General features: G+C 34.0%; 1 protein-coding gene across 1 annotated transcript in view; it reads right to left on the bottom strand.

Moving 5' to 3' along the window:
* Positions 1-13098, bottom strand: part of LOC149895674 (uncharacterized) — a 51622-nt gene that overhangs the window by 27642 nt on the left and 10882 nt on the right. Inside the window, exons 13-23 of the mRNA XM_090118451.1 lie at positions 12904-13047; positions 10567-10702; positions 9031-9126; positions 8233-8343; positions 7378-7467; positions 6740-6911; positions 6411-6574; positions 5731-5944; positions 2975-3145; positions 1477-1664; positions 1085-1189 (exon numbers count right to left, since the gene is read on the bottom strand). Of these exons, the coding sequence (XP_089974577.1) occupies positions 1085-1189; positions 1477-1664; positions 2975-3145; positions 5731-5944; positions 6411-6574; positions 6740-6911; positions 7378-7467; positions 8233-8343; positions 9031-9126; positions 10567-10702; positions 12904-13047 (1591 nt within the window). The remainder of the gene's footprint in view (positions 1-1084; positions 1190-1476; positions 1665-2974; positions 3146-5730; positions 5945-6410; positions 6575-6739; positions 6912-7377; positions 7468-8232; positions 8344-9030; positions 9127-10566; positions 10703-12903; positions 13048-13098) is intronic.

Here is a 13098-nt window from a genome sequence, read left to right as displayed (position 1 = left end):
TCCGATAATCGATAATATTCTATATGGAAATGAAATTGATTTGAATAAAGTACCAAAATTAGTTTTTTCGGCATTTCGCCAACAATTAACTAAGGAAACTTAGCAAACAACAGCAACAAAAAGTCAACAATAACAATTAGTAACAATAACAGAATACCACGTAAAGTATCAATATAAAAATGCAACTTGTATACAAGGCTGACGCACTCGTACAGACGATTGACTCGATTGACAAACGATCACAAGATGGGCGCCGATTATATGATTTTCCAACTCTATGATTTTTCAACGATCCATTTCATGTACACGAATTGCGTAGGTATTATATTTTTGTGTTATTTTATTTTATTTTTCATTATATTAAACTAAACAATACTGTTTTTTATTTATAAGCTTACGATGTTTCATTTATATATTTTTGGTAATAATGCCGCCATAAAATAAAAATATTATGCACTAAAATTATTTTGACTTTTTAAACATAAAATACGTAATTTGGAACATGATGAAGTGTCACAGGAATCATCCTAGGTGAAAAGGACTATAGTACACGCACACATTTTTTTTATTATACTTCATTGATCGAGCGCATAGTGAAATTGAGAAAATGAATTACCTATTTTGCACAATTTATTAAAATTACACAACTGTTTCATTCCAAAAAAAACTAAGCGAAAGAAATTTGCTTTAATTTTATTATAGCTATAGAGATTTCATTCTTGATAATGTCAAATTTGTAAAAATCCTAAAAAGGATGAACAAATAGTTGAAGCTTCTGTGGCTCATGCCATCATTTAAAAACACATAACTGTCGAATAAAATCATTTAAAAAATACTTCTACATTTGTGTACATAATTGAAAATGTTGATTAATATAATAATAATAATAAAATTCTTTATTGACATAATTACATAGGTAAAAAAAAAGAATCCCACGGCTCCCGAACGTCTCAGGAGCCAGAGGCTTCTCCCAATATTGATCATAATATTATGTCTATAAACTAAACTAAACTAAAAGCTCTAAAATAACAAAATTAATGAAGAGGGTAAGTTAAATTCAATTCAAATTCAAATTTACACTCACTCCAATTCCTGCCTTCTCAGCCAATTTCCCAAGAGCGGTATTCTCACCACGTGGTCCCATCATGATAGCCGCTGTTCCTTTTGATATCCACTGGAAGGCTTTACTCTGTGAAAAGTGAAATAAATTGAATTTTAAATCTTCGTAATTGACAGTCTATTTAAAAAAGACGGGTTGCACTGGGGGAGTGCCGGCAGAAGTGAAAACTTGATTATTAACGTTGAGTTCTCTCCATCCGTCTTACGCTTTTTCGATCAGGTCACGTGTCCTGACGCGAGTTTAACATTTTATACCCATTACAGAAAAAGTGCTCAACGCCGCTAAACAAGTTTTCACTTCAAAAATCATCTAACTATAGTTAAACGAACGATCATCCTAAAACTACGTTCATTAACCTCCAATTTCGTCTCTGGAGCGCCAAGTTCAGCGTTTAACTTGCTCGCCATCACCGATACGGGTGATATATTGAAGCTATCATCATTCCCTGGTGATAAGTTGCCGAGAATCACATTCGCTAGGTCATTGGTAGTACCCTTGACGCGAATCAAACAAGCTGCAGCGCGTGGCTCGTCGGATGGATAGCCTGTATATTATATTTTATTAGTACTCACTTTAATAATAGTTAGTTTCACTATTTATACAAACAAACATACTTTATTGTGCACCAAAATAATAAAAACAAAAGTAAATATATAAAAAGACATAGTTGAGCACAACACAATTATAGTATGTTATGATTAGCTCATCTGTCAGTAAAATGACAAATAGTAGGTGTTTGCGCTCGAATAAATAAACTAATCATTAAGCATTACGCGTCGTAGTCACAGTAAAATATCGTGAAATTCATGAAATAGCTTTAATGAAAGCTCTAAGGTCGCGTTGTGACAATCATAAAAGATAGCACTGCGAAATTTTATATTTATTTATTTAAACTTCATTGTACAATAAAACTAGTACATATTAGAATTGTACAATAAATAAAAGCACAAAAGGCGGTCTTATCTCTGCCATGTACATGATATGCTATTAAACCACGACACGTTGTAGCAATGAACAAAAGCAATGACGATTTGTATACTATGCATGCTAAGTTATACTACTATAAAAAATTACAAGGAGGCAAAGTTTAATATTAGTTTTAATGTAATAAGAATGTACTGCGATTCTACACAGCTAGAGATAAACTACGATAACATGGCACGCTCCTCCAAAATTCAAAACGTTTGAAAGTATTTGTGAAAGTATTTACAATGCACCACCAAGATTCACAACGCATGTATGCGTAATGAGACGGCCGTCAAACAAAAACAAATCCACGGATTTGTTGCTCGACTAGTCACGCTCTAATCACTCATTATTATTAGTAATGGCGCTGCACTGACGTATTCTATGAAAACGACACGTGCGTTGTCTTGGGCGCTCGGCAAATTATGATTAGTTGACCAACAAATCTGGACGTAAAGTACTAAAGACGAATACGTACAACTACATACAAACTCCTTCGTAAGGATGTCACTACACACATTGAAACAGTAATTTGGAGGGGCGCGCCATGTTATCGTAGTTTATCTCTACCTAATTGATGTAGGTAGTTGATAACCAATCGCAGCAAGTGAACGACTATAAGCAAAGTGAGGGTAGTTGCGTCAAACGTCGTATAAACAACGTCCGAGCCCGTAGGCACGATTCGTACGAATGCGCCACGAGACATACATTAGACATGTATTCGACAGCTAAGCATTTTTAGACATATTTATGACAACTACATTGACCACTATTCATCCACAAAAATATTAAATCAAAAGATACGTCTAACACTATAGATAGCCTCTTTTCAATTTTTGAAAACAACAATAACATACAAAATTCGTTACAAAACACACAAAACCTCACCATTATCGTCACAGCCATGCGGATCGAACAAATAAAAACTATCTTCATGTCTCCATATCGCCGTGGACCCGCCACGTGCAGTCACTACCGCGTGTGTATGTTCCTTAAAGAGTCGTTTGAGCGAGTCCTTTAGGGATATAGTGCCTGAACCCGCTTCTGGGTTCAGTTCTCCTGGTGATTTTATATTTTTATATGTTAATTTATTTATTAATATTTTAAACAACTACTGAGGCACACGTACAATCTTAACTCATATTACAGGTATATTAAGAAGAGCTGGAACGTCAACACATTTACAAATTGCACATGTTAGGCCGGGAGATACTGACACAAAATTTCGGGTCATTTGTAACAGGATGGCGGTCTAGAGGGGTCTTAGTACGCAATGACAAAAAGAAAAATGATGGTCAGAACGCTGGTACCGGCGGACTAGTCACGTGGGCGTTAGTCACACTCGTCGGATAAATAGCGAAAGTCCAACGATTTGTAACACAAAAATTTTAGAATTTACCGATAGCCCTTAAAAAAGATGTAGGCGGTAGTGTCATGCCATACTTTTACGATGTGACTTACAGTCCGCCTTACCGACGTGAATGCGTTGATTTAAAAAAAACAATTCAACCATTTGTACCGGGCTCACTTTTGCACAGGTAACCATCGTCGTGCAGCCATTTACTAAAATCGCCATGCCATACTTTTCGGACGATTCCAAATGGTCACCATACCATATAATTTTTGAATTTTTTTTTTGTACCACCCTACATTTTTTTTTCAACAACTCCTGAATGATTATAAATAGAAGTGTGATAATGCCATACCTGTGGGAGGTGGCGAATGTGTATAAGATTTTTTTCTTATTGTAAGATTTTATTCGTAGTTTGAACGATTTGTAGCAGTATGGCACTAATTTTTCCCTCTATTAAAAGTATGGCAAATATAATAATGGTCACGTTGCATCATATACTTTCCAAAAATGCCGTACTGGTACAAATCGCCAATTCTTTCCATTTTTTTTTTACGTCTTGGCTTAAGTCTTACAATCATCCGCCCCATGTTTGCAATCTGCGATATTTTTTTCTAGGTAGAATTGTATACAAACAAACAGAATATAATGATCCCATACTGTAAAAAATTATTTTACGTATTGTACAGTCGTATTTTTGAAACGTGACGAATATATTAATTTTCAAGTATGGCAGCACTTTTTCCCCCTACTAGAAGTATGGCAAATATAATAATGGTCACATTTTATCAAATACTCTCCAAAAATCCAAATGCAATACTGGTACAAATTGTTTGGCGAAAAAATTTTTTTTTTGCAGATTTTCGGCGGTATGGTGGCCATTTGGAATCGTCCAAAAAGTATGGCATGGCGATTTTCGTAAATGTCTGCACGATGATGATTACCTGTGCAAAAGTTAGCCTGGTACAAATGTTTGAATTGTTTTTTTTTTTAATCAACGCATCGCGTCGGTATGGCTGTAAGTTACACCGGAAAAGTATGGCATGACACTACCGCCTACATCTTTTTTATGGGCTATCGGTGAATTCTAAAATTTTTGTGTTACAAATCGTTTGACTTTCGCTATTTATCCGACGAGTTCGACTAACGCCCACGCGACTAGTCCGCCGGTACCAGCGTTCTGAGTTCTGACCATCATTTTTCTTTTAGTCATTGCGTAATAAGACCTCTGTAGAACCGCCATTCTGTTACAAATGACCCGAAATTTTGTGTCAGTATCTCCCGGCCTATGTATGTGTCATATTTTGCAATTGTTTATAAATACAGGGTGATGTAATTGGTGTAGTACGAATATCTAAAAATTTATGAAGAATTTTGTGATACAGTAAATGGAAGAATTATAGACTATTTTACAGTATTTAATAAAATCATTTAATTTTTTGTTCATTTTCATTAGAAATGTCAATTTTTCTCACCAAGGTGGAAATTTGGATGATAACGATCTTGTTAGAAAAATATAAATTTTGACTAAAATCGGCATTTTTTTTTTCAAAAATCAAATTACTAATTAATAATCAGAGTTATCACATTATTAAAAAAACGCCCGTTATTTAAATCATTATCAAAACAACCATCCGTGTGTTGGGAGTAAGCGCACGTGTTATTTGTATTGTTTTTATGACCTGAAATTTAATTATTATTTGATAATTGAATGATTATTAATACTTTTATCCAATTGATTATTATTAGAATAAATAATTAACTTCATCAATTGATTTACTTTTAAATTATAATTTTATAGGTAAATTATGAGAGCTTTCATAAGTACATAATTATATTTGCATATATTTATCTACAACGCACCATTTTACAATTCAAGTCTAAAATGAAACTAGAGTCGCATTTATTTTTGAACATACTGTAAGTGAAATTGCATAAGTGTGAGTACTGTGAACATGCCAGCTTTCCTTAATTGACCGATATAAAGATGAAGTTTGTTATGTTTCCTGCACAACGGCCTGCTAGTCAAATTTTGTAAATATATTTTTTAAAAGAATTGAAAAAAATCGATCATGAGGCGGGATTTGAACCCGCGTCTTCCGCCATTCCGGGGCATTATAAAGCATTTGAATGCCATAAAACCAAATGTTCAAAAAATGTCTATCCTTGAAAAATATGTTCATTTGATTCGAAGACTATTTCAACCCAAACTTTTTCGTAGAAAACTTAATCCATGGATACTTTTCCCCCCATTCAACTATCTTACGAATAAAGTCCCTGATATTTCACTAACCACTGTATACACTATCGAGTACTTCCGTTTCAATACAATCATACTCCGATATCTTGAACCTGCTCATAACATCTATCGCCGCTAGAGTACCACTGGGAGCATTATCCTCTTCCTCCCCAGCCTCCTCGTCCGGTTTAGCCGTTTCGAGGCTAATGCCCATCTTTTCGAGGTGTTCCATCGTGTTTTGGTATAGAATATCGCCGCGTATTAGTGTCTGGGAAAAAAATATGAACTTGGGTATATTTTCGTCAATTGTTGTGTTGTTATATTTTAAAAATTTTAATGAACATTGACGAGAGCATTGATTACAATATGTTTGTAACTGATCACATATTACATATAGTCATGTTTGTAACGTGTCATGTTTGTAATGTGCCATGTTTGTCACGTGCCATGTATGTAACGTGCCATGTTTATCACGTGCCATGTTTTCTAACGTACCAAGTGTGTAACGTGCCATGTTTGTAACGTGTCATTTTTGTAACGTGCCATTTTTGTAACGTGCCATGTTTGTAACGTGTCAGGTTTGTAACGTGTCAGGTTTGTAACGTGTCATTTTTGTAACGTGTCATGTTTGTAACGTGCCATTTTTTAACTTGTCATGTTTGTAACGTCACAAATTAGTAAAGGGCCAAATTAGTAACGTGTCATGTTTGTAACGTGTCATGTTTGTCACGCACCTCATCTACATCATCGGCTGTCCAAGCGGGCGGTTCTATAACATGCGCCATAGCTATAGCGGCTATGGACGCTGGCGTTGCTTGCTTGCCTCTATGCTCTTCGGGGAAACGAGCGTCCGCTTCGTGGAAACGGCCCTTGATCACCCACTTGTTGGGTGCCACCGCTGTTGATGAAAGATTTTATTATGTAAATGCTATTTTTCATGTATTTATAAGATTATTTTAACATCGCACTACTGTCACATTTTAGCAATGTGCTGTTGCATGATGTGTTTATGCATACTTTCAACAACAACACAATTTCTAAAATGAACAATGACGTCACTAACGTTTCATTTTATTAACAGGCTCCGGCATATCCGGTCGCTCGTGAACCGTGACGTCAGAGATGCTGAACGGCTTCCGCTTGAGATCGGCCACACTGTCCAAAAAGTGTTCGCAGAGGCGGGAAACGCGGGAAAAATAGAGGACACACGCTTTGCCGCCGTCTTGGAGCCCTACCTGGATGATTTAGTGGTTATATTAACAAATATTTATAGTTTTACAGAAAAAAAACTGATTATATAAGGGATTATCCCTAAATCATTATAACTTTGTGGAATAAAGTGTTCGTAAAAGGCGGAATATACGGGAAAAGTAGAGGACACACGCTTTGCGATCTTGGAGACCCAACTGGATGATATGTTAGTGCATTTAAAGAAAACATAAATGTAGAAACATTTATCAGGGACAGCACAACAGACAATAACAAAATATAATCAAAATTTACCACAAGAAGAAGACAAAATGAAATGAAAGTTATAAAATAAAAAAATATACCGGCCGAATTGAGAACCTCCTCCTTTTTTTGAAGTCTGTTAAAAATATCAAAAAATAAAAGTAGCAGTAAATATAGAGAAGTAAAGCGAAACAGACAAAGGCAGATGGTTATGTAAAACCGAACAGATATAATATTAAAACTAAATACCTTATAACCATATCTGTCGGCTGGCCACGGATGGTACACATAATACTTGCCACCTTCGTTCCACACTGACACTTCAATTTCCCCAGGAACCTACAATAAGTGACAAGTTTAAAAATCAATAACAAAATTAAACAGAAATTATTGTTTAGAAATTAAAGACTTTTAACGGATTTTAAACGCATTGCTCCTCTCCTGTTGGTCTTAGGGTGATGATATAAGCCCAACCTTACTCGATAAATGGACTATCTAACACCGAAAGAATTTTTCAAATCGGACCAGTAGTTTCTGAGATTAGCGCGTTCAAACAAACAAATTCTTCAGCTTTATAATATTAGTATAGATATTATTTTCCCGACGTTTCGAACAACTCCCCGTGACCACGCTCGCTGGAAAGTGTTCAAAACGTCGGGAAAAGAATATAATGAATAAATCGCGTTTAAAATCCGTTAAAAAATCTTTAATTTCTAAATGTATAATACTCGCGTAGAATCAAACACTAGAAAATATTTAACACTAGAAAAGATTTACATTTTTGTGTTTTGTGTTTCGAGCGTTTTTGACAAAGTAATTCATTTAATAATATTTCTTTTCAATGCATCTTTGAATCATAATTTAATCTCTTTGATTTCAGTATTATCATAGACAACATTAACATTTGATAATTTAATTGGACCCATTGTTTTATATAAAATTATAAAATTTGCATGCTGTTTTTTAATGACGGCTAAACATGTTGTACCTACTATAAGTAAAAATGTAACATCTAAAAATACCATGTTTAACGTAAATAAAGAATTATGAATAAAGAATTATGAATAAAAAAAATCTTTTAAAAACTTCATAGTTGTAACACACCTGCAATATTCCCGTATCGCATTCCTTAAAGAAACTCTCCAAACCTCGGCAGAGATCAAACACCTTCGGGTCAGTAGATATTAATTTACCCCACACAGCTATACCTCGATCCTAGACATATATGTAGAAATATCTTAGACTTTAGAAAAAATTCTTATTCATTATTCTTCATATGTGTGTTAATAATTAATTTGCCTCATACAACTTTACCTCAAACCTCCACATTAACGAATAATTTATTACAAATTTCTACTCCTTTATTAGACTACTAGCGGTCCGCCCCGGCTTCGCCCGTGGTACATATTTCGCAATAAATAGGTAGCGTTTGTTCTTTCTCAGGGTCTAAAGATTGTCTGTGCCAAATTTCATCAGAATCGGTCCAGTAGTTTATGCGTGAAAACCATACATACATAAATACAAACCTTTCCTCTTTATAATATTAGTATAGACTAGCGGTCCGCCCCGGCTTCGCCCGTGGTACATATTTCGCAATAAAAGGTAGCCTATGTTCTTTCTCAGGGTCTAAAGATTATCTGTGCCAAATTTCATCAAAATCGGTCCAGTAGTTTATGCGTGAAAACCATACATACATACATACATACAAACCTTTCCTCTTTATAATATTAGTATAGATAGAAGAACTTCTCGACAATCAAATTATCTTAAATTTCTATCAAAACTCCACTATTTATCTTTTTATCTTTAAATTCAAAATCTTCACCTACTTCTATTTTAAAATTAACATATTTTTTATGACTACTAAATAAAGACGTTATTAGATTTATTATAATCACTTACAGTATGACTGTATTCATAGTCCCTTATCCTGAATGTCTCTTTAAGTTCACCGAGAACGAGTCTTCTGATTGGTCCACTTCTTTCTAATAGTGATTCCTTTCAAATAAGGAAATATTGATTATTCATTTCGTATTTAACGAGAAAAAATTTATAATATCAAATATTAAAAGACCAAGATGTCAAAATAAATCTTTAAGCGTCGATATCGTTCATTCAGAAAATTTATTCTAACTAATTTGTGTGAATGATTCAAATGAGAAACATTAACCCTATTAATTACATGACAAGCAAAAGCATTACAATTGAAATAAATTAAAACTACACTAGACCTAGAAAAAAAATCATACATTCATTAGTACAAGTTCTTATGTCGCACAATAATAATTATTATCACCCCTCTGTACTACAGTATGACAAGCATTAATTATTATTTCCTTTTTAAATCATCATGTACGAACCCATCAACATCTAAAATCCTACAATGATCATCAACATAACATAGAGTCTATGTCTATGTCATAGACAACCAATCCAATTAGACAGTGCGCGCACGAGCAACTTTGTCTCCGCAACTATTTTGTCTCCGCAACTATTTTGTCTCCGCAACTATTTTGTCTCTCCCAACTATGGGCTAGTATGAAAGTGCGCGCACGTAGCGACGCAACTCCCCATACAAATTGATGGGAGAGACAAAATAGTTGCGGAGACAAAGTTGCTCGTGCGCGCTGGCTCTTAAAATCGTGTGTTATTTCTAAACTATCTTCTACCCACATTAAAATCAACAAATTGTTCACTCTAAATAAATGATATCCAACATTTACCGTTTCAATGTGTGTTATTGTCAAACCCCGAAGCTCGGGCACTCCTAGGTTGACTGGTCAAACCTCAGGTCTGGCATAATGACTTTGTCAAAGCCCAAATATATGTAATATCTCGGTCTTTTACTAAACAATTTTCGTCAGTCGTTGTCTAGCTGAGTTATGCTCGTGCGATGCCTATGCTGAGTTCGCCTACGCCCGAGGCTGCTGCTGACTTCAGTCAAATGGTGAAATTAAAATGTAAATTTCGAGGATTCCCCGATGGCTTTTGCCAAACCTAAGATAAACCAGTCCTTCCGCGAAGAGATTGTGTTTCGGGATTTGACTATAACATATTATGAAATATTAATTCTTTAACCATACTATTAACTCTTTTACATACAATTTTACAATTAAAATCGACCAAATTGCTCACTCTAAACAAATTCTATCCAACCGTTTCATCTATTAGGTATACTATTAATTCTTTAACCATACTATTAAAACTTTTACCTACAATTTTACAATTAAAATCACCAAAGTCCAAATTGCTCACTCTTTGTTTCAACTAGCATATCATGTACTATTAATTTTTTAACTTCTACTCTATTAACTCTTTTACATTACATATTACGATTAAAATCACCAAATTGTTCACTCTATATTTCAACTAGTATAAATACTGTTAATTCTTTAACCATACTATTAACTCTTTTACCATTAAAATCAAAAAGCTCACTCTAAAGAAGTTATATCCCACATCGAGCGTCTCATCGAGCACATCGTCGTTCCATGCGCGCGCCCGGAGCCGCCTCAGCATGCCGAGCGCGGCCACACAACACGACACGCCCGTGTACGTTTTGAACGTTTGGTACCTTTGGGTGCGTGTTTTTTGTTATTTTTTGCTTATTTTTTCATCATTGATTTACTTTACTATCATAGTATCGAGTTTTGTTATTTTTTGGTGTTTTATCATCATCAACATCATTTTTAGTTAGGCTTTTGTACCTTTGTGTGCGTGTTATTGTTATTTTTTGCTCATTTTTTGGTGTTTTACTATCATAGTATCGTGTTTGGTTATTTTTTTGGTGTTTTATCATCATTATTAATGCTTCTGCCCCCAAGGTCTCCAAATAATAAAGCCTCTTTCTTAAATCACTTTTAATACTCTTTATAATACGTGTTGCTTAAGCTTACTGTTATGCACTACTGACTCTAATAATTTTAATAAATGTAAAAAGCGTCGGGGAAACAATGTGGACACATACATATGGGGCATTTCACGCCAAGCGGACACAGATTTCAGGGTCAGGTTTCAGATTTCGGTTATATTTTAGTATGTTACACCTGTATATATCCTCGGTATGTATACGAAAAATTTTTGCATTTAGAAGCTTAGTTTTCAAAATACAGGTCTTTGAAGATGTCAGTAAGCGCGAGGTATGGGGGACTTTGAATGTAATTATCAGTTCAAGAAAAGTAATTTTTAAATAAATTGATGACTGAATAATATACCCCATGAAATAAACTTTTTATGCTCATATTTCGAATTTCGAATTTATATTAAAATTCCTTAGAAAAATAAAAAAATATTTTTCTTTGTCATTTTTTACAAATTTTGCGTATTTTTATTTTTTTTAAAGATCATTAAATAAATAGCTTATATTATGCTTAAACTTCATGCAAAGTTCTAGAGTGGTCATCGCAGAAGTTTAGAAGCTACATGTATTATAATGTCGAAGCGCGGCAATATCCCCATACTAGCGCCTAGCGCGACGCACTGAAATATTCAAAGAAACGGGGACAAAAAATAAATTCTAGAAATTTGAATTAAATGAAGTGTCAACAGATAGGTCTTTAAAAATTGATTAGAAGTTTATAAATAAGTTTTATGCTAAAATAAATAATTGACGAGATATACGTATTCAAAGTCGTAAAAATGTCATATTACTTTACTGAATATTTTTTTTTTAAGAAAACTTAAGTAATATTTTCTTGCTTGTTATTTACCATTATAAAATCTTATTAAAACCTGAAACGATGTTATTAACTAACTATAATGAGATAAATACTGCAGTACGGTGCGCTAACCAACTAAGCGCTAGTATGGGGATATTGCCGCGCTTCGACATTATAATACATGTAGATTCTAAAGTCCTGCGATGACCACTCTAGAACTTTGCATGAAGTTTAAACATAATATAAGCTATTTATTTAATGATCTTTAAAAAAATTAAAAATACGCAAAGTTTGTAAAAAATGACAAAGAAAAATATATTTTTATTTTTCTAAGGAATTTAAATATAAATTCAAAATTCGAAATATGAGCATAAAAAGTTTATTTCATGGGGTATATTATTCAGTCATCAATTTATTTAAAAATTACTTTTCTTGAACTGATTATTATATTCAAAGTCCCCCATACCTCGCGCTTACTGACATCTTCAAAGACCTGTATTTTGAAAACTAAGCTTCTAAATGCAAAAGTTTTTCGTATACATACCGAGGATATATACAGGTGTAACATACTAAAATATAACCGAAATCTGAAACCTGACCCTGAAATCTGTGTCCGCTTGGCGTGAAATGCCCCATATACAAAAAGCTTTAATCAGGGAATTGCATATGTGTGTCCCTACAATCATCATACTTTGTTTTTGAACGTTTGGTTCAAAAACAAATGGAAACATTGTCATTTTTAGTTACTTTTTTGTTATTTGCAGATGTTTCATCATCAACATCATGTTTTATGAAACTTTTGTAACATTAGTTATTTTTCTCTTTGTTTAATGATGTTTTATAATCATCAATATCTTGCTTTGTTAGTATTTTGTATGACTAAGCATTTTTTCGTCTTTTTTTTAAATTACAATATAAACCAGCTAGCTGTGCTCCGCGGTTTCACCCGCATTGCTCCGTTCCTGTCGACCTTAGCGTGATAATATATAGTCTATAGCCTTCCTCTATAAATGGGCTATCTAGCACCGAAAGAATTTTTCAAATCGGACCAGTAGTTCCTGAGATAAGCGCGTTTAAACAAACTCTTCAGCTTTATAATATTAGTATAGAATTTCACCTGTAACTAGCCATATGCCGAGTGCCTCTAAGAATCCACTTTTCAACGTCAATTTGTTGATACTGCGAGTGATAATTCTGATCGGCTATTTCTACTGGACTATGGAGTACCGTCTCCGATTTGGGACGGGGTATCATGTCGTCTCTGGGGAATTAAATAAACATTATTTTTTTGGACAGCACCTAAAAAACATTA

The sequence above is a fragment of the Colias eurytheme genome, chromosome 30 (assembly GCF_061535395.1).
Source record: "Colias eurytheme isolate Ceu_HAF_F1 chromosome 30, ilColEury1 Martin Lab GWU primary, whole genome shotgun sequence".
NCBI lineage: Eukaryota > Metazoa > Arthropoda > Insecta > Lepidoptera > Pieridae > Colias > Colias eurytheme.
This window is presented reverse-complemented; position numbering and strand designations above follow the sequence as displayed.